This window comes from Euprymna scolopes, chromosome 6 (assembly GCF_053919585.1).
Source record: "Euprymna scolopes isolate OS-2025 chromosome 6, ASM5391958v1, whole genome shotgun sequence".
Taxonomy (NCBI): domain Eukaryota; kingdom Metazoa; phylum Mollusca; class Cephalopoda; order Sepiida; family Sepiolidae; genus Euprymna; species Euprymna scolopes.
In genome coordinates, this window is record NC_136487.1 from 66,089,571 (window position 1) to 66,113,879 (window position 24,309).

The window sequence follows — 24,309 nt, forward strand, 5'->3', positions numbered from 1 at the left end:
AAGGTCGCTGGAACGATGGTGGGATCCTTCTACCGCTCCAGAAGATATCTCACTACTGATGCAATTCTCTATCTATATAAAAGCCAAGTACGTCCAAGAATGGAATACTGCTGCCATATCTGGCCAGGAGCTGCTAAAAACAGCCTATCCTGCCTTGACAAAGTACAAAATAGACTACGTGGCTTGGTGGGGAGGCCCTTTTCTCTTCCCTGCAACCTCTCTCCAACAGAAGAGACGTTGCGAGCCTATCCTTGTTTTATCATTATTTCCATGGCAGGTGCTCGTCTGAACGCCAATCTTTCACGAAAAACACCCGTCTAGCTGAATCCACTGTCAAAAATTTTCCCCACTCTTTATCTGTGCCTAAACTAAAACGTGGATTCTGTGAACAAAGCTTGTTTCTTAGAACTGCACGCCTGTGAAACTCTGTTCCGTCTGACTGCTTCCCACCTGACTACAACCTGGATATCTTCAAGTCCAACGTAAACAAATTCCTAATGAATCGCCACCTCAAGTAAACACTTTAATAAATCTCCACACTAACGAACTGTACTTGTAATAATCTTTATCCCTGAGTGGCTTCCAGGCCTTGTTAAGTGGTGACCACCGTGTAAAAAAAAAAAAAGAAAGAAATGTGTATGAGATTGGACCAAATTTGTGTAGAAACTTTTTTAAAACATCATGTATATATATTCTAAGATAGCGGCCGAGGTAAACACTAAGCAATGCTGAATCTTCTATGGAAGTAAAAAAATATTTTCTGAAAAGTATGCGCATGAAAAGATTCCATATTGATACTGATTGTTTCTGCGCAACGAAACAGATCTACAAAAATGTGTCTAAATTTTGAAATGCTGAGAGAATCTGATCAGAACAAGTGAAGCATACATGGTCCCGTGACGAAGTTCAGCATTTGCCCCCTCCCCCATTTAGCCCCAAAAGTCCCCACGGGACGTTTAATACTGGTGAAAATGAACAAACGGTGCCGTTTTAGGCTTGCATATATGTAAATTCGAGTTATGTACCATGCAAATAAAGAAATGACCCATCGTTTGCTCCACGCCATTTAGTCCCCAAGGTCATAACATATTTAAATTTGAGTTCAACACCACGCAAAGCTGCTAAATAGACATACACAGAAAATTTTGGATAAATATGGTAAAATAGTCCCCAAAATGGAGTGTTTTTATTAGCCCAAAAAGAGCCCATGGGGCACACCCAGGAGTTATCGTGAAGTATAGACAAACAAAATTGGGTTTGTATTACTGTACACATAAATTAAAAAAAAAATCGTCAAAAAACAAATATATAACAAATAAATGTTATCAGAGGTAAGATAAGTTACTTTTCTACCAAACCGGATATAATTTTCGTGTTTTTATTCAATGTAACATGTTTATTCAGCTCGAAAAGCATACAGTGTTTACCGATGTATTGGAAAATTCAAAATGGCGCCCGACTCTCTTTAACACGGAAAGTTCGGGAAAAGGTGTTATCTCTATATAAATAAAATGAACTCATTTTTTCACGTCTGATTTTGACCTTAATAGGATTAAAAATCAAGATATTTCATGCAAATATAATATGCACAAACGGCAGAACAATATCTGAGGTGTGTTATAGGCTTATTATTTCTCAAATTCCTCGATAATCTTAGATTTCTATACTTTTTCTGCTGAGAAGTCACGACCAAAATCAGTTAAGATCAATGGAAGTGGTAAAATATTTTCTCTCTCATAAATTCCTCCTCCCCCTGCCACCACTTAACACCGTTTGGGGATCGTTCACAAGGAACAGTTGAGAAGAGAACACCGGTTTGGCTTCGTAGTTCTTTCATGTAAAGTTATTTAAAATCACTAAACTAAGCTGCAGTGCTCTTTGGCGTAGTGGTTAGCGTGCTGGACAATTCACATTATATTTTCACGTTCGCGCCGACCTACCGTAGTCGTTTTTTTTTTTTTTTTTCCTAAACAACTGGAATGGACTTTTCTTGGTGGCCGACCTGTTAACGTTGCAGATGTTTTTTTTTTTTCACACTTTATTTTCCTACTTTTACTCATGACTCCGGGTTTGATCCTTCCTACTTACCTACCATAACATTTTTTTTAAAACTCCCTCCCCCGTCCCGGAAACAAACACTTGGGCAACGCCGGGTACCCCCGCTAGTAAATAATAAGCTAGACAAAATACTGTTAGAAACTCGCTCAATATATGTTACCATGACATAACTTGACATATATTCGGTGTTTTTTTAATAGTATTTTGTCTAGTTTATTATTTATACCACCTTTTCCAAAACTTACCGTATTAAAGAAAGAGCCGGGCGCCATTTTGAATTTTCCTATACATCGGTAAACACTGCATGTTTTTCGAGCTGAATAAATATGTTACATTGAATAAAAACTCAAAAAATATATCCAGTTTGGTAGAAAAGTAACTTATCTTGCCTTTGATAACGTTTATTTGTTATATATTTGTTTTTTGACAACTTTTTCGAATCTATGTGTACAGTAATACAAACCCACAGAATTATATAAAAATCAGTTAGTTACAACTTTTAGGAAGTTTTATAAAAATCCAAGGCATCAATGTTCTTTTAATAAGCACAAAAGTGTCAATATTAGCCATTTTAACCCGAAAGGCACCCCTAGTTCGGCAACCGGAGTTTTCCCGGAAAATCCGTTTTGTTACATTTTACTGATATCATGTTTAATGTTTGTGCAAAATTTCCAAAAAGGCGTAGTTATTGAGAAAAGTGTAGATAAACAAACAAGGGTAGAATTTACTGTTCCACTCTCCTTTTGTCTGAGGACCAAAAATAAATATTTGGAAATTGGAATGTATATATATATATATATATATATATATATATATATATATATATATATATATATATATATATATATATATATACTGGCATGCATAAAGAAATAGAAATATAGGAAACATTGAGAGAATAGAAGAGTTACCAGTTAGCAAGTTCTAACTAAAATATAGAAAAACGAAATTCTCTAACAAAACGTGTTGAGATCTATAATCTAAAATAACATAATATTAACGTTATTTTCAATCAGTAAATGTTTATTTATGGAAAGTTTGGGTAAAGAGTGTTGAGTAAACAGTCATAAGTCAAAATCTTTATAGTTTGAATAATACACGTGTGTAAGTAATACACGTGTGCTATTATTTGATAACGTGTCAGCGTGTCACCCTGTACGTGTGTTGGGTTACTGTAAGCTCTCTTCAATGAGTTTTCTGGATTGCCCATATGGAATTAAAAAAAATATTTTGTAAAACTCGCAGTATTACGACTCTTGCTGAATACATCAGCATTTCGACGCATATCGCAAATAAAAACACCCTTAATCATCTTTCGTTTCGCTCCACCTTACTTGTTTCTTCATACTGTTAATATATTCCTCCATTTTCCCTGCCTTTATTATTTCTTCCAGTATAACCGGTAGTTTTCTCACAGTATTAATTAGTACATCCGCTAATTGTTATTTTTTCCTCTTTTAGTGCTGCTATAACCGTTTCTTCAAGCAATTCAGATCTTCTTGGGAATCAATCTAGACATACCATCTGTGTGTGTGTGTGTGTGTGTGAGTGTGATTTTATTCGATGGAAAATATTGCATTTTGAAATTATAGTTAAGAAAAACAATGCTCTATCTTTGTAATCTATTTGCGATATGAGTCGACATTGCTTTTTTAGACAAAAGATCGAACAGCAGGGATTTGTGGTCCTTTTTTTTGTAAAACGAATGGTTTACCATGAATAAACATGTGAATTGTTTTAATGGCGTACGCAGTTCCCATACCTTTTTTTTCTATCTGACTCTAATGCCTTCCCTCTGGTAGAAAGGCACTTGAAGCGTGCAAAATCGATTTAGTTGATCAATAGGTATTAGTCCACTTATTGATTCGTGCTGAAATGATAAAATAATAACGTTATTATCTAGAAAGTCATTCCTAATATGGAGAGGGGAAGGTGTTTTGCACCTATTCTGTACTTTAAATATTTAAATTTAATAAAAAGAGATATGATAAAACTTTAATTAAACTTGAAAATATTATTTAAAAATAGCGCGGATCAATAAGTGCACTTGGACCGATCCATCTTCAAATACATGTAAAAGAACAGTTCCTAAACCATATTTGCATGCGTCTGATGCTACATTTAATTCTGTAGGACCCAGTACCAGGGGTTCTGAATGACAAGATTTAACCTTTAAGATCATGGGAATAGATATCATTTTTTGGTCCCAGATTGCAAAGCTAGTGATATGGCGGAATTGCACTCCCGCAATTTCGCCGTTGGGGTTTCCCCAAATGCGTGGCGTAATTTGATTGGCTTAGGGGACTTCCACCCCGACACACACACACACCTCACTATATAATGCTAGTGTTGCGTGAAATTAGGCAGACTCCAGGCATATTCTGTGCCCCTTGAAATCAATCTGGAATCTGCCTGGAAACTGACTAATTTCGCGCGACATTAGCATTATATAGTGAGGTGTGTGTGTCGGGGTGGAAGTCCCATAAGCCAATCAAATTACGCCACGCATTTGGGGAAACCGCAACGACGAAATTGCGGGTGTGCAATTCAGCCATATCACTAGCTTTGCAATCTGGGACCAAAAAATGATATCTATTCACATGATCTTAAAGATTAAACCCTGTCATTCAGAACCCCTGGTACTGGGTCCTACAGGCCAATAAGTACAATGTCGTTTCTACATTGTCTGGCTTTCCTGTTATCTAACACAAAATAACAATTATATCTCTGATTTTCAAACAATAAAGCAAAATATATTTATATATCTTAATTCAAGTCTTTATGATATCCACTGTCGTCCGGGATTAATTAAACAATCTTAGCATAGTTACCCGACCTTCTTCAGATCCCTGGGAAGTCTGAACCTCCCCAATGAGGGGCAAATCACTCCCTCAGGTCGATCACGTTACAATCTAGTGATGGCGTCACGATAAAAAAGTACTTTTGATAGCCCTGGCAAAACATCAAGTATTCAGCTACTGACAAGATTTGAATCATTACAAACTCGTGTAGTGAGTTCAATTTCGGCTGCGATGGATGGAAAGCAATGTCACATACGTCAATAACTTTTGAGAATATTTTAACCGTGTCTTTAAACAAAGTATGTTCCGTTTTTTTCCGCAGTATGAAATTCGTGTACTTCGTATTTTCCTGAGTGCGTAATTTTTGTAATAACAATATAATTTTTCTCTTTTAGATAATAACTGAGATATTTTTGAAAAAAATATTTCGTACCTTCTGAAATAAGCTGTAAACGCCGTTTGTAATGGCATTCCTAGAGAAAATTAATAATCCCTTTTATCTTGTGCCATCATTGTGCTTTACTTGCTTGATTAATACATTTTGTTTCTCGTTTAAATATTTGCTTTTGCAAGTCTAACTGCTGCTTCTGTTTTTTGTTGTAATTGGATTTGTTGTTTTTGACGTGGTTCTCGGTATGACAATTGCGACAATAAAATGTTTTTGAATCGATTAAATCTGCTCGTTTCTGTTGTCTTTGCATGGTTTCTGAAAATTTCACCAACATTTCCATGATAATTTTTTTTTTTTAAATACGACATTTGAGTAAGAACGTGTCTTGAAACCATTAGAGCATTGACGATTTCTGAAAAAATATTTAAATAACTACTACTACTACTACTACTACTACTACTTATAATAATAATAATACATATATATATATATATATTATGAGGAAATCGCCGCTTATCAAGGCCCGAATTCCACTGAGGGTGAAGGGTTAATGAGTATTAGATGGTCGGTGAGACAACACCTTAATGATCGGTTATGAAGTTTAAGTCTCAGTTGGATTACTTAGAAAAAATGACAATGAAAATACAACTCAGATCTAAGAAGATGACATCTGTACGCCACCAACAAGTGAAATAAACCCTTCTACCCCGGGATGTGTGCATCTTTATTCGCTCTGATTTGGGTGATGACTCTTCAGCTTTCTAAGGGCCCGTTTTGGGGACGAAATAAATTAAACTGAATCGAAATAGAGTTTTATGTTAGTTCAACACACACACACACACACACACACACACACACACACACACACACACACACACACACACACACACACACACACATATATATGAGTAAAGGCGGAATATATTCAAAAGTTTACATCGTAATTATATGAATAATATGCGCTACGAAACACGTGCTGTCATGGATTTCGTCATTTATTTTTATATGCTCTGCAGTTAGATCAAGCTTAATAAATTAAAGCATAATAGGTGAAATAGAATTGAATAAACATATGTTCCCATAAACGTATATTTACAGTGGCACCCTCCCCCAAAATGTCCGCAGTTGTCATTTTTTCAAAAACCGCAAATTTAAGCTAAATTGACTGTAACTGTTTAAACAAACTATACCTTATTTGATTCGCTCTTTATTTCTCTATAATTTTACCTGTTCATATTTGACTTTTAATTTAACTATCCGAGTGTTCACATCAATTTAAAAAATAACTTCAAATCGTAAAGGCAAAATGAAACTCCGCAGCAAATAATGAGCTTATAACCAGCTTAAGATATCCACCTTTTGCGCAACAAAGCATGTCTAATCGTAATTGTTGTTGTTCTAGGTTCTACAACGTAACATTTAGTCCAGATGCCTTTACTTTCTCTTAGTAGTCATCAGGATCTCATTAATCTCCACCGTTCTAGTTAATCCAATCAAGAAATCGGCTGCAGGTTTAAACGTGATGAGAAAACGGTACGAACGACTGTGCAAAAAGCATCAAAACACCGGCAGTGTTCGTGCTGCCTCTAAATCAGGTCATCCTAGAGTTACTTCTTACAGTCACGAAAATGCTATCAAGACCCGAAGACTCAGAAACAGATTTGAAACGGCTCTTCAAATTCAACAACCGTTTAATCTTGTTAAAAATGCTCTCTTTCTACGGTTAAGAAACAGACTGAAGGAATTTAATTTGCGAGGCTGTATTGTAAAACGTAAAGAACAGAAAGCACCATCAGAACTTCATCAGATCCAATGAAAATCATGACTCGAAAGTGATTTTTAGCGACGAAAACAAGTTCAATAGGTTAGGCAGTGGTGGTAGGCAGTACGTCCGCCGGAGGAAAGACGGTGAATTTTATCCTAGGTGTTTAGTTTCCACGCTGCAAGGTGGTGGACGTTCAGTTTTGGTGTGGGGCGATACTAGTGCCAATGGTCCAGGGTCTGTAGTTCGCTTACACGGTCAAATTAATTCGACTAAGTACATTAATATGTTGACTGAGCATTTTCTACTCTACTTTGGCCGGATTTGGATGATATTCCTATCTTCATGCACTATAATGCTCCCATTCACACAGCTGGCAATGTCAAGAGGTCCCTTAAAGTGTATAACATTCCGTGTTTGGATTGGCCTGCACAATCTCCAGACTTAAAGCCTATCGAAAACGTATGACATTACATCAAGCAACAGCTACGTAATGATAACATTTCAAATTTGGAAGAACTTTGGACAAAAAATTAAAGAAAAGTGGGATGTCCTTTCCCCGTAGTATTGCTGCAGTCTGATTCAAGGAATTCCCAAAAGATTTCAGCCTGTCAAATTGCACAAGTGTTATGCTACTAAATAATAACTACTTTAATTGTGTTCTTGTTGTATTTGTGTTGCATTAATGTTCGAAAGTTAAATTTAAATAACAATTTTCCATTGTGTGGAGTTTCTGTTTGCCTTCTCTGTTTGAAGTTTTTTTTTTTAATTGACATGAACACGAGGATACTTCAATTAAAAGTCAAATATGAACAAGTAAAAATATAGAGGAATAAAAGGTAGATTAAATGAGGTATAGTTATCTTCAATTTAGCTTAAATTTGTACTTCTTGTAAAAGGACAAGTGCGGACTCTCTTTTTCTCTCCACTATATATATATTCTGTTATATATATATATATATATATATATATATATATATATATATATATATATATATATATATATATATACATACATATATATATATATTTATATATATATATATATATATATATGACAGAAAAGAATAGACACCCACATAAACAGTTTATTTAACAAATATGTAATTTCTAGAATAAAAAATAAATGGCCACAAATTTAATAACTAATACTTGGTTTACATTCTCTTTGCTGTTTTTAATGTTAGAACTCTTCTAGACTTGGCATTGATCAGTTAACGAATATCATCTTAAGGAAGTTGTGGCTATGTCTTACGCAAAAATGCCAAAAGTTCAGGCTTAGATTACAGCCTCCTTTTCTTTTCAGTCTAATATGCTCCAAAGTTTTTCAATTGGGTTCATATTCGGGAACTGACTTTGCCATAAAAGTTTATTAATCCCATTTTGGCTCAACCAATGTTGTGTTCCCCTAGTAGAGTGACAAGGAGCTCCGTCGTCCATAAATAGGTAGTTAACTTGGTTCATTTTACAACTTGAGAATATTGGTAGAGTCCTTCATATAATATTGAAACATTTAGCAGAATTTATGTTTTCTTCGCACTCCATTATGTATAGCGACTATCACTCCAAATTACACCCCATACCATAACCGAGTATCCCCATGTTTCAGCGTTGGTTGCAGTCTTTTTAAATCAAATTCAATCAATGCTGAGGGAGCCTCCATACCCATACCCTTCCACTGTCGGGAAATAATAAAAATCATGACTCATCAGAGGAAAAAAAAAACATTGGTCAATACTAAAATGGGTGACGATTTCGTAATACTAGGCCTTGTATGTGCTTTGAAGCTTGGAGTGGAGTGAGCCATGATGAAATAATGTAGTGCCCCCACAACTACATTATTATCACAATGATACACCAGTTCCCATTATATCACCAAAGTTAAGCAACATTGAACGTGGTCAGTATTAAATAGTTTACCATTTGAGAATACCAGGTGCTGTATATAACGAGAGGAGGGCTTTGCTTATTTCGGTATCGTTTCTATTCTCCTTGCCACTTGGCTCAAGCAATGTCAGTACAAGAGAGGTTTGGTTGGAGATGCCATAACCTTTGCTTCCCAATAGACTCCTCATGCAAGCACCCTTACAGGGGTTATCCATTGTCTTTAGAGGCCGAATAAAAGTGAATGTTGGGCCCCCACAAACGGCTGGTTTTAATATACATTATCTTTGAGATAACCCCACATGTAAAAATATAGAAGACCAAGGTCTGCAGATTGTTAAGTTTATTCAGGATCACACCTGATGAAATGATCAGCAAAGTGTATATATCATTGAAACAACGACTCTTTGAAATTTATAAGTGAAACTTGTAAACACGTCAAGTATAGATTGAAGTATTATTTTCACCAAATATGATTGGATTACAGGAAAAATGATGAATGTTATTAACGATTCCGTGGTTGTAGCTTTTTTTATTCCACCCATCCAAATGACTTGTCCAAATCTTATGTTTATTGCTTGTATGTGTTGATTTTTGACAAGGATATAAATGGCGTTCACTCTATAAACAAGATGTTTTGTATGTTTAAGATGTTATTAGAAGCAGTAGGACAAGCCGGTGCAACATACAGCTGTATAATACAATAATAATGCGGATTCGAATACGAAACAACGACTGTAAAGAGGAAAGCTGCCTGTCCAGGGTAAAACGTTCATGGAGACGAATATCACTGTAAGAGACGAACGAGTAGGTTTGCCAAAAAGTTTCGGAACGCCATAATGTAAAAATCCCTTATTAACAACTTGGAAACCCCACATATTATTGTTTTTGCATTCAATTTCGGAAGAATAAATCTTATGTTTCCAATATGAAACCGGTTGGATTTCATTTTCGGTGACTATGTTGTTTACGTCGTATTTACATCTAAAATGATATTAATTTTGTTGAAATAGTATTAAACAGTATTACATACTGTTAGTTATTCTATATAGTACATAGCTATTTTAATTTTTATTGCTTTGTTTTTATCAATAAATTATTTAAATGCAAATAATGTTATAAGTTCGATGTTTATAATGTTAAAATATGAAATTAACATGTTTACTTATAGATTTATTTGCTTTTCGTTTATATTGAAGGCTTAGGGACACAGAAGCGAAAGTGAAAAGCCACAGTTGGATGGAACTTTAATTTGATAATATTGATCCGAGATATTTTATGCAAAACGCGCCTAAATTTTATATTAGAGATTTCGTAATGTATGTAAATATAAAGTATATCCTATGGTATTTCCCGTTCTGACGTAATTCATTTTGCACAAAGTAGAAAGAGAGATAGAAATATGAGAAATGATGTGACCCTTTCAGTCATCCATTGAACTCGGGTTTATTTGTATCGAGTTTGCAAAGCCATGTTAAAACACAAAAATAAAATCCAAGATTATTTTTTTTACTCCTTGCTCTCTTTTCCCCTTCTCTACATTTTTCATTTTCTTTCTATCTTTCTGTCTCTCTTCTTAAGAATTAAATAGTATTAATCCCTGTGGTTATATTCACTTTTTTTTTTAATGATAAACTATTTCAATCTTTTTATTCTATCTTGCGTATGTATTTCCCTCCCACGGCAGGAATATGTGATTCAAATGTTGAAAAGTAGAATTTTAAAACCAGTGTTCTAAAAGATAAGCACTCTGGCCGAACAAAAATTGCCTGAGCAGAACCATCAATATTCTCCGGTAGGAGTACCTTTGGCAATTAGTAGCAAACTGTTTGTCCATCATTGCCAATGAAGACCACGAACATAACTGATGATGCAGTGACCTACACGTGAAACCTTATGTAGCAAGAGTTATGCAATCTCTAACCACACCTCTCCTGAGTTGGCATTGTTTTATTCAAGTATCAAGTAGAAATTCAGGACGACTGGAAACAATACCGAGATACAGCGCCTGTTATTCCAAAATGGTCACCCATCTTGTACTGGTGAGGCTCATCGTTGCTTAACTTCGGTGATCTGACGAGAACTGGTGTGTCAATGTGATTATTCCGTATATGATATATGTAGTAGATTAAATGCTTATCAAAGAACTAAATGTTAATGCACAGGTGATCCTCATAGAACTACACAAGGCCATACGTCACGCTGACAGCGAACTGGCCACGCCAGGATGTTCAAAGCATGGATTTTGGAATTAAAGAGCGTTTCTTTCCTTTCTTTGCAGAAAGAGAGAGAGAGAGAGAGAGGGGAGAGAGAGAGAGAGAGAGAGAGAGGGAGGCTAGATTAATAGGCTCTGTATAGAAAAAATGGGCGAGAGCTTATTTACGTAGTCGATATATCGTTAGCCAGAAAGAAAACCTCGTACACTTCGTTTTTGTATAAAAATATAAAAACTTTTATTCACTGTTTCTCTAGTTACTGCATCATAATGAATGCAGCTAGCCAGAGTCGGAGAGAACGGACCGGGAGATGGATAGATAGAGCAACGCTTGTGCGATGTTGATTTACTGGCTAACCGTATCTTCTATTTTCTTTATTCTTTTCTCTGGGTTATGTATGTGACCTGCTTTTTTTATATTCTAGGGCTTTTCCGTTTCTAAATTTATTAATTTCGCTGAGTAGCCATTGGTATGACCGATCCATTCGACAGAGCCTAATATTAAAGGCATTTGATGGGGTTTGGCACCAAGGTTTACTTCACAAGATCTCCAACTACAGAATATCTAGAAATGTCCTCTCAACCGTCTAATCTTTTCTCTCGGATAGGTTTACTAAGATAGTCGTCAATGGGCAGAAGTTCGAAGCTAATAATGTCTACGCTGGCGTACCTGAAGGGTTCATCCTTGACAATCTCTTTTCTTGATCTCTGTCATAAATCTCCCCAATCACATCCTAAGATGATTCGTCGGCACTTATGCAGACGACACAATCATCAGCGGCAACACTGTAAAGGCCAATAATGACCAAGATCTTTCTGGGCCTCTTTCACCCGACCTTAAGCACGCGGTGTTATGGGGTAAAAAGTAGCTAATTAATTTAAATGCACCCAAAACCAACTTTTTATATTTTCAAAACCAACGTCCTGATCCCCACTTGGTAATAATTGAAATAAATGGCTGCCGTCTCGAGGAAACAGATTACTGTGACAAGCTTCTGGAACTAACTTTCATCTTGACCTGAAATTAAGACTTGCATAAAATGTGTTGCCAAATTCGCTGGAATAATGTTTAGATCATTCTACCACCCCAGGAAGTAGTACACTACTGACGTGATCCTCTAACGGTATAAGAGCCAAATATGTCCTCTTGCCGCATCTAGACTGGAGCTGTTCAGAGCACTCTTTCTTGCCCTGATACGGTTCAAAACTGACTTCGAAATCTAGTAAGCGATGCATTTTTCTCCTTCTTACAACCTCTTTCTCACAAAAGAGGTTGTGAGCCTATCTCTACTCCATCGTTATTATGGAAAGTGATCGACTGAACTTCAATGCGTGCCCCTCTCTCAAAACATTCATAACAAAAACTCGCCAAGCTACGACCATTGTCAACAATTTTTCCTACTCTCTTTCTGTCCCTAAAACTAAACGCGAACTCCATGAAAAAAAATTTTCTTTCCTAAAATTGCCCGCCCGTGGAACTGTAAACCGCGGGACAGCTTTTCTGATAACAACAACATGGTTGTTTATAAGTCCAATGTAAACAAATTTTTGTTGAGCTGTCCTCTTAAATAATCAAATTCGTACTTAATTTCCGTCATTAACGATCACTTTACTGCTGTCTCACCGACTCACTCACACTCATAAATCGTTTGGAACTTGAGGAGATGTAACACCTTATATATATATATATATATATATATATATATATATATATATATATAGTAAGTTATAAAATATATATGGCGATTAAGCTACATTGAATATTCCGGGTTTCATACACTCTAGGATTCTTCAGGCTTAGAGTGGAATAAACGCGGAATATTCAGTGTAACTTAATCGCCATATATATTTTATAACTTACTAACTAGCTCTACCTACGTATTGAGCACTGTTGAAGTAAATATTTGAAGTTTACGCATAAATTTATACTTTCGTATATTAATTTATGTGAGTAAATGAAGTATATATATATATATATATATATATATATATATATATATATATATATATCATCATCATTTAGGTATTTAAATTTTATGATTTGAAAAGGTTAATTTTCAAATATAGAATTGTTATTGTTTGCAAACAAAGAATACAGTTTAATAAATGTATTTCTTAACCCATGAGTTTTCGATGTTTCTAGCTATAACATGTATGCAACTAGTATACGCCTATGGTTCATCAAAAATGAAACAAGGGAAAGTGCACATCGTAATTATGTTCGATAGAAACATTACCGGCAAGTCGATTAGCAATATTTCTTTGGATAATTTGTTTCGAAGGGCCCCGCCCAGAAACGACCCTTGCCACTCCTAATACAGACTGAGACTGCAGTAAAAGATGTTATATTAATTACGCAAGAAAATGTAATCAATTATTTCATTGAATATTTACATAATTGATATTTATGCTCCTTAATAAATTTATACAGATAGCTGTCTAAAATTCCGCGAAACGCCCAACAGTGGCGTTTATTCTGCATTTTGTACAACCTCACACTAAGTCTAATCTTAAGCGTGTCCCTAACCTGACACGTGTATAGACAGGGGTTACAAAGATAGGCCAAGGGCGTGTGTGCACACTGCGTTGTCTGGCGGCGCTACTTTTTATTTCAAAGTTCATTTCCCCATTAGTGGTGAGGCTCTTCTACGAAAGCATTTCTGTCGATTGTATTATGGGAGCTATACGCACGACCACTTCAACCGCAAAGAAAGCGAGGTACTTGTCGGGGCTTGACGATAGGGAGGGATCTGAATAATACATGGTGACCCATAAAAAGTGCAATTCATGGAATAGTTTGTAGAATTCACAATCCTTTCTGCATTGCAACTATATTTGCTAAAAAGAAACTGGTCCACCATGTTTAAATAATCAATTTCCAACAGTCTTTGTTTTATCGCCGTTAAATGAAACGCTATATATATATGTATCACAGATGTCCTCTTTCACAAATCCGCGATATGTACAACAATGGCGTTTATTCGAAATTTTGTAAAGTCTAAATCTAACCTAACCCTAACGAAAACCCGACGCATGTACAAACAAAATTTAAAAAGTAGGTCAACAGCATGTGCGCACACTGCGCATAACTAGCGGATCTGTACTATTGCAAAACTAATTCTTCCACAAATGGCGGAGCTCTTTTACAAAAGATCTTAGGAAATTTCGTTTTTCTTTAATATACATTCTTAATTTTTTGCGAGTGCTCAATCCGTACAGAGATCCGGTTTCCTATCTGCTCCGCTTAACTAGATAAGTGTCAACCAACGAAATTAAACTGATAACAGCATGGATACGCTTCCTTTTTCAGAAATCAAGGTTATCACGCAGCTGTAACAAGAGATGTTGTCATACTAACCTCACACATCCCACCTCGCCCCCCCCCCCGGGTAGCAGGTAATAAAATGAGTGCTCGCTCAGGAAGAGGCCAAAAAAGAAGTTGAGATCAACATGAAACAAGCTAATTGGATTGGAGTTCTCTTGTCGCTGGCAGCGGCCACTGTGGCTGTTAGGGCCGTCGACAGGACAAAAACAATACAAGCGACTGGCCCGAATGTCGTCCAGTCGGTGGTCGATGCGATTGAGGAGAAGTGCATTTTCCCTAACGACCGACTATTTATACGGAGAATGGCCTACGTCGAGACGGAAGACGGTAAAGACAGTTCAACATTCCGACCTGGATTCTATGGTGGTATTTGGCAGGTAAGGAAATAAAACAAGACCGGATATTCTTCAGCTCTGTTTATTCAGTCTCTGTGTTTAGCGAGAAAAATGCTATATATATATATATATATATATATATATATATATATATATATATATATATATATATGTGTGTGTGTGTGTGTGTGTGTGTGTGTGTGTGTGTGTGTGTGTGTATAAAAGAATACGAAAAGTATAAAAGTTTATAACTTTATTCGTTTTCTATTAGTGACGTGCAGGAATACAAAATAATATTATGAAAAAAATTTTAAAAACTTTTTTTTACAACTACATATTTTCGACCCATCCTTCAGTCTTCTTCAGTGTAGTGAAAGTGATGGGCATATACGGGAAAAAGGGGAAAGAAAAGGGAAGGAGGAGGAGGAGGAGGTATAGCCAATGAGAAGGTGCCACACCAGTTTTAAATACATATACATATAAGCGCGCGCACACACACATGCACACAGTAATATATACATATAAAAGAAAAATTAAAAATTAAAAATTAAACAGTAAATAAAAAGGAAGAAACGCGCCTTTAACTGTCATGCATTTTGAATTCCAACGATATTATTTATCCCAAGAGTGAACAAGAATTCAAAGGATAAAAGACATTATGAGGAGAGACGCTATGAATTCATTTGTAAATCAACGGTTATTTCTCGTTCAGAAAAAAGAACGAAAACGTCGTTTCCAAATTCAACTGTTTTAAGACAGAAACGAAACGTTCCTTATTTATATATTAATATCTTCATGCACATACGTATACAAACAAATGCTTACATGTACAAATATATACATATATATGCATATATGCACACATAAACGACTGCATATATGCATATATGCATATACTAACACATATACATGCACATACATAAATGTTTGAGCATATATTTACACATAGAGACAGCTATACATATATACACAAGTCTACATAAGCGAATGTAGGGAGAGAGAGAGAGAGAGAGAGAGAGAGAGGGAGAGAGAGAGGGACGGGAAAAGAGGTAAATGTGTGCGAGAAATATATATATATATATATATATATATATATATATATAAGTCACTTTGTGTGTGTGAGTTCCTTCCTCATATGTTCCGAAACGGAATGGCCAATCTTTTGCAAATTTCACGCAAAGGTAATTTATATGTCTGGCAGTGTTCTTACATATGTTTTGTCCAGAAATATGTGTCGAAAATCGAAAAAATCTGATATGAAAAATAATCTTTCTACTCTTATAGACGAAAATAATTTTTACAGGTGAATACTCTACGTGACACCAGTGTAACCTCGACCGGTGTAACACAAAACATTTCCCTGTAAAAATATTATATTTTATCCATAAGAGAAGACTATTTTTAAGATAGCCAAGCCCAAATATCAGCTGACATGATATTGTAAACAAACACAGACGGAACTTGATGAACGACATTATCATTATTATTATTCAAATTTTTTTTTGTTCGAATTAGTCAACTATGCAAATTATTCATCGTAATATATAATATTCAATAGTAATTTGCATAAATTAAAGTATAATGTTTAAGCGTATTGTACGACCGGAAAACGCCGGGTGTCCAGCTAGTACGCGCGCGCACACACGCGTATATATATATATATATATATATATATATATATATATATATATATATATATATATATATATATATATGTAGTAACTTAAAAAAATGAAAAAAAAATGTCTTGGGTATCTTCAGCTAGAATCGAAACCAAAACGTTTCGCGTTCCAACTGTGTTCCCTACCGTTTAAGCAAACTGGACAGATAATTAAAAAAAAATTAAACTACTTCTAGCTTTGACTGAATTTTCTCATGCATAAAAGTATGGTACGGGCAAAAACGGGCGGACAAAAATGGGGGACCTAGTTTTGAAAGCCGATTTATCATAATTTTTTTGTAGGTTTCCGACTACTTTTTGATTGTATTTAAAAGATTAGAGACTAAACTTAATTTTTCAAAGGAAAAAAATATTTGTACACGTGAAAAATAAAAGTTATGAAAATGTTTTTACGGCGGGCTACCCAATTCAGCTAAATTTTGAAGTTAAATAAATTCATTGTAAAAATCCTTTAAAACATAAATATTAATTTTCTGGGTCTATTTCAAAGATAATTAGTAAAGTAAAGTCCTAAGATATTGAATTAAATTAATAAAAAATCACCTTGTTTGTACAAAACATAAATTAATTAGCCCAAAAACCGAGTGATTCTGGCGTTCGAAAAACGCAACAAACTAAAATTTTGTAAACACGAAAATTACGAAGGCCCAAAATTTCAGACAGTCGAAAGACTGTGAAAATGGCATCATGTAATTAAAAGGGAGGAAGTTCTTTTTTTCCCCCAGTCGCGCATCCGTACATTTCTTTTCTGAACGTTTGTATTAATTTTTGCTTTTTTTCATTTAATTATTTTTCTATGTTCCTGTTTTTAAATTAATTTTAAAAAAATTATTGTTCAATATTATATAAAAATTATGTTACGCCGAAAGTTTCACATTCTTGCGAGCAAGGAAATCATTAAAATCTTGCTTATAAAAATTATGCGAAACCCGTAATTTAAAAAATAAGTAGAACTATTTTTTGCAATTATAATTTTTTGTGTGAAAATATTAAATAAGCAATGCTTAATTCAATGGTAATATCGGTAGTTCGAGAAATTTATTTTTCTTCGAGTTATATAGAATTAATTAATACGGAGTTAGGAGCTTTTTTCGTAATGTTCCTTTAAATATTATTTTATTTTATTTTTATTGTTAAAAATTACGATTTATATAAAAAACAAAAATAAAGTCTTGCGTTTTTTATTTACTACTGAAAACCATAACTTTAGTAAAGGTACATTTCCATTAAGATTTAAATGAAAATAATTAGTTCGTTACATCTCGCGATCATTATTTGATAAATACTGAAAATTTCATTAAAATTGATTAATTTTCTGATTTTTGGTGATTTTTTAAGTAAAGGGAAGGGCCAAAATATTTATAAATTTTGAGCATCGGCATTCATTTTGCTCGTACCTAATAAAAGTAATAGAAATATGTTGGCAAGTTGAAATGGACATTTTGCATACTCACCGACATATTTCCGTACGCGTAATTAATTCATCCAAACAAAGATTTTACTCGTTATAAACCATCCTTACTGTTTCCTGGTTATTTAAATGTTATGTGACCAGTGGTTAAAGAGTTTATCATTTAAACAGACGCATACATATACCTACTGTTTTATTCATATAGAAAATTATGATAATATGTTCTGTAATACATTAACCAACAAAAACAGATTTTCTTATTTTTTTAATATTGAAATTGTGTATAATACATTTTTTCGAAAATTAGTTTTATGAAAATAAATAAATAATTGTCAGGTGGCATTTTAATAACACACGTAGCAGATAATTACCTAATTATTTAAAAATATCTTATTAAAAAAGACCCTGGCGTGTCTATTAAGTCCTGGTATAAGTCTATCCTCTGGCATGCTAGAAGATAGACTTACTCAAATTAACACAGATTTTACAATGGAGATAAAAAGAATTACTGCCTTACACACGACTAAAATGCTAATTTTATTTTCGTGTCTTTAACTGTTCCTCCTTCCCTATTTTTGCTGATGAGGAGACTTTGTTATTTACAGTCAAATTATTTTTTTCAAATAATTGTCAATATTCATTGTCAATTTAAATAAAATGAACCTCGTTTCTGAAACGATCGTACAATCTAGTGGATTTTGTTTGTTTTCCGTTTCAAACTGATTTTTTAATTCAAAATTATGAATCGTTTTACTCAATATAAAATTGCTCTAGAATATCCATACCTATCGAGCTTATTATATATCTACAATACAATGATCACTGTTTTCTTTTCATAGTATTAATACATTTATTAGTACATTAAAAAAACTCTGCTCTTAGACTCCAGGTATAATTCCCTCATTATATATATATATATATATATATATATATATATATATATATATATATAGATAGATAGATGGATGGATAGATATATCTTATTTATTTATTTATTTTGGTTTTGCGATACGTTATTAATGAATTCAGTTATTTATAGGTAAGTGCTTTTTTTTTTTTACTTAAATGCGAGTTGAGAATAATTTTACCAATTTGATACTCACAAATGGGGAGCGGCATATATATTATTTTTAAAATATAATTATCCACTGACACATGTTTCGTCGTCCTCGACTCATCAGTGTGGCTGAAAACTCAACATCACACACATATATATATATGCATATATACTTAAATTATATATATATATATATATATATATATGTGTGTGTGTGTGTGTGTGTGTGTGTAAGTGTGTGTGTTTGTGTGTAAAGTTGAGTTTTCCTTGCTTTGACACAGATACTGAAATCCTACTTTTCCTATTTTTCTATTTAAAAATAATTAAAAGAAACTTTTTAATGTTTTTAATGTACTCAATCAGAATTATACGTGCGACTACATGGACGTTAACAATTTGCATATTCTTTTGAAAAACAAACGTTAATTAATTACTTCTCCATTTTTATGGTTTCTTTTTTAGATGATTCGACTGAATTTTTTTATGCATATTTTTCACATTTTGCATAATTGCGTAGAATTTCTAGATCAAACATTTTATGGCATGGTCTCTCTCTCTCTCTCTCTCTCTCTCTCTCTCTTTCTCAATATATATATATATATATATATATATATATATATATATATACTATGTCAACATCGGGCGTATTTACTTAAATCATTACAAGTTGTTTTCTATAGACGGGATAAACAAATTTGGTTCAAAATAATCTCGCATTATTAAATTGCATTAATTAAAAGATACTATTTAAGCATCTTTTACAGCCGCACAATGTCGGGTGGCCTGCTAGTCTCTGTCTGTCTGTCTGTCTGTCTGTTTGTCTGTCTGTCTGTCTGTCTGTCTGTCTGTCTCTCTCTCTCTCTCTCTATATATATATATATATATATATATATATGTATATATATTATCGGCACAGAAGTTGTCACCGATTTAAAATTTCATCTTGAAAATGAAAAGTTTTGCGATTTTGAAAATCTTTATTCATAACAATAACGGCCTTTGTGTTGCATAAATTGATTCCGTCTGTAAACTTGTCTCTTGTAATTTTCTTTAGGTTTTGATGTGAAATATGAGCTCATCTCATGTTTAATCTCCTTCCGTGATATTAACTTAACGCAATCTAAATGGTTTTGCAGTACTCGAAATAAGTGATAATCCTAGGACGCTAGCTCAGAAAAATACGCAGGGTGGGGCAAAAATTTCATAACCAAATTCTCCTATGGGATCGTTAGTAAGTAGAGCTGTGTGAGAACGAGCATTATCATGATGGAAGATGACTCATTTCTGTGGACTAAAGAATATTGTTTTCGGATCCACACGGTTGAGAATATTGCAAAACATTATGATTTCATAATTTGAAAGAAAATGTTATGAACGAATAATGATGATATGTTTAAGTATTTCCACCCACCCCCACTCTCAATTTTTACCTAATTCTAAACGCAGATTCCATAAACAAAGATTTTTTCTCAGAACTGCCCACCTTTAGAACACTGTTCCTCTGGCCTACTTCCCGGTTGAATACTACATGGTAGCCTTCAAATCTAATGTAAATAAGTTCTTGTTGAGCGGTCGGCATAAATAATGAAATTCTACCTAATTTACACCATTAGTGATTACTACCACCTTATATTCATCGACCCTTATCCTCGAGTGGCTTTCGGGCCTTGATAAGTGGTGACTCTCAAGTAAAAAAATGCTTTAAATAAATTCCAATAGGTTTAGCACTGGCTTGATCTTGAAACCTTAAAGTGACAGACAAATGGAAACGTTTTTTTTTAATCTAAACCGGAGCAAAAGGCAGATCGAGGTCGAGAACCGTTTGGCGAAAGATGTGAGCATATAAATATGCTAGCTCAAACTTAAGCATAGCAGACTAAATAAAATCTATTACATACTTAAACGTGACAGACTGACAAACAAACATAACCTCCTATTAAATGCATTAAAAAATACCCTTTTAGACTTAAACCCGACGGAAAGACACAACTGTTATTTCAGATTTAAATTGAATATTTTGTGGGAGAACCTTACAAAAATACTATAACAATCCTCTCCCCAAAAGAGAGAAAATTCCATTTGTAATAATAAAAAAAATTAAATGCCTTGTATAATCAAATCCATTCATGTCATTCAGTGTTTGCATAAAATATCGGGTTTCTTTTATATTTCTACCTCCACATAAACTAACACGAATAGCTGTTTCCTATTCCGCGATGCTATTTATATTGGCGTTTATTCTGCGTTTTGCCCCACGAGAAACTAGGGTTTCATCGATCTATGCGTGGAGACATAGATCTTAACTATAAACCAAAAACAAATCTTACCTCTACCACTGGTTGTACAGAAATTCTAAGTATTTAGAAAGGACTCACTAAAAATAGATCAAATGCGTGGGTGGACTCTACATATGACACACAATTGTCCAAAATGTATTAAACGTAACGTTAAATTCCTTAAAAAAATGAAGGAAAGGAAAGGAAATATACTCAGACATGCGCATGCGAGTATTATGTTTTTTATCTAAACACTTCACTTCTTGTAAGTAAAAAAAAAAAAAATACTCGAACTGAGACCGAAACCAAAAAAACTAAATCAGTGAGTAAAGTACGATAATCATTAGGCCAACTTGCGACGATATTTAAAAAGTATTTTTTTACATATACTTAATATAAGGAAGCTATCACGTAAATGACCGCCAAGTACAATTTTTTAAATTTCGATCCTTTTAGCACCCCTTTTTTCCGGATGAAAAACGATTAGAAAGTTTTCAACATATCTGAATACCCTATATACCAAATTTCAATTCTGCAGACAAAAAATTCGTGTAATATGTTAGTGTTATAGGAACTTACCCATTCGATCATAATGGACTCTTCTAACTTTTATAAAAAATCACGAGATTTAATACTCTCGTCGCAAATTATCGCAATACAACGCGAGACTACGGAAATACTGACAACCTGTTTTTATATTCATTTTGTTGCACAATCTATTTTCTCTACGCATCTTTCTTTATGACCCTTTTCGTGGGCCACAGCAATTATGCAATAATATGACGAGTAAAAGGGTTAAAGCAGGTTAGAAACATAAACGAAATCCTGTCAACTCGAACACGTGTGTCCTTTTTATTTTATCTCTGCTATGACGTCACGTCGCACAGCCGGCTGTTAATCCAGAGTCAGCGGTCCTGTTACAATAAAAATATATGGATAATTTTTATTCTTTTTTAGACTTCATGGTAGTTTGTAACATTTAAATTTGTTTTGCGATCTCCGAACATGAAAGCTTATGAGTCTTGTACATTGATTCTTACATTTGCTTGACTACTTCTTTTTCTATGGGTTCGGGTCTTTGAATCACTTACTGATCCTTCCTAGTTTAACGGTATTTATTATGACGTGGCGAATGGCAACGTCGGGTTCCCTTTAGTATCAGATGATCAACGAATTTCCCAGTCAGTTTTTTTTTTCCATATTGTATTTTTAGCTGCGATATATTAGTTGAACGCAATTTGAAGTATGTACAACAATGTACAAGTCGTTGGTCAGTGACGTCATCATGCAAGTTATTAAAGAGAACTACCGCCAGTTTGAATGTAAAATAAACACATTTACTTATATATATATATATATATATATATATATATATATATATATATATATATATATAAAATTTAATTACAAATATTCAAACACATTCCAGTTCATTGTTTAAACCGAACTTGTACTTATTAATTTATTTATTGCGGACTATTATACACACAACGTTTCGGCCAACTATTCCTCTGGCCTTCTTCAGGTGGTAACCGCGACGGGATGGAAACCCCGAATCTCCTAACTGCATTCTTAGCAATTACTGCCATCCATAGTTGTTGTCGCCTCACCACGTTTTTGGCCAAGTAAGCCTCTGGCCGGCTTTGGGTAGGATTGAAACCGCTATCTTCAGACAATTCTCACCTGGAACCGTAGAGATTCAACGTCTCTATCCACTGTGCCATGGCACCCGAAGGACGATCAAGGTTGGAATTTTTTGGTCTTATAAATTCATGTTTATTTATTATCTGATCTTCCATGGTCGGGTCCGTACCGAATGGTATATATATTTTTTTAATTGGAATTCATTATTGAGATGAGTATTACTTATTAATTTATTTATTGCGGATTGTTATTCTCATCTTTTTTTAGTTGTTGTTCCACGACATTTCGGCCAGAGGAATAGTTGGCTGAAACGTTGTGAAATAACAACTGAGAAAGATGCGTATAATAGTCGGCAATAAATAAATTAATACATAATACTCATCTCAATAATGAATTCAAATAAATAATATAGAACTTGTACTTCTTGAAATAAATTATTTTACCAGCACGTTATGCTTTTAGAATCAATAGAATGGTATAAGATCTTCGGTTCGCGGGATCTCTCCGATCATATGGACTTGCAGAAGTTTCGACCGAGATGCGAAAATTCTTCTGTTTATATAGTTAATTCTCTAGTCTCATCACGGATTTTCCTTACTCGAATCTCATTAGGAACCCTTTTATGATTCCACATATTTTTGTGTACATTATTTCACTCACCCCCCTTTTTAGTAGTCTACGAGGGTGGTTCCAAGCGTAAAGCCTCCTATTTTTTAATTAAAAAAGTTGCAGACCTTCGAAAACGAGAGTAGTACCATTAAAATAAGCGACCTTTTGTGTTACTAAATTAAATTATTCTACATCGTTACCATCATTCTCAGTGTAGTTATGCCACGAATTCGATGATGCATTTCTGTTTCTGGCGCACGTCCATGTCAGGAGTTGCTTTCTTAGAGTCTCACACCGTCAATATCTGCAACGGGGAGATAAAACTTTCAAGTCATTAACGCATACAGTCAGTAATCATAACAATACAATTTTCTGTCCTCTCTAATCCATTCGGGCTTAATCAAAAATAGGAGTCATCACTTTTGGAACGCTCTTCGTAATTTTTATGTTTGGAATGTTAATTATACGCGCTATCTATGATGGAAATTATATAAATTAAAGTTTGTAGACATTTGAACGAAAGCGTTTTCAGATGTTGTGATCTATTTACGCATTTTTTTTTTTTTACTCTTGCTGGGCCCAAACAAAGCATATTGCCACTTGGACGTAAGGTGCTACTATTTGGGACCATTCTTACAATGGGATTATGTGTGGAGATAAGGAGATGTTTGTTTACATTACATTTAAACTTCTGCATATTAGTATATTAAGGAAAGCAAGAAACGGTGGAATTATAAAGTCTAGCTGTTCGAGAAAAGCAGCTATTAGAGTAGAAGGCTTTGCAGCATTTCTAGACCTATACAATGAAGGGGTGGGCTTTTCCTGTTAGACAGGCTTGTCGGGTGTATGTGTGTCGAGGT

General features: G+C 34.2%; 1 protein-coding gene across 1 annotated transcript in view; it reads left to right on the top strand.

Moving 5' to 3' along the window:
* Positions 1–14,534: 14,534 nt before the first annotated feature.
* The window catches only part of LOC145277678 (uncharacterized), a 29,366-nt gene continuing 19,591 nt past the window's right edge, over positions 14,535–24,309 (top strand). Inside the window, exon 1 of the mRNA XM_080129354.1 lies at positions 14,535–14,813. Coding sequence (XP_079985480.1) covers positions 14,562–14,813 — 252 coding nt within the window. The 5' untranslated portion in view covers positions 14,535–14,561. The remainder of the gene's footprint in view (positions 14,814–24,309) is intronic.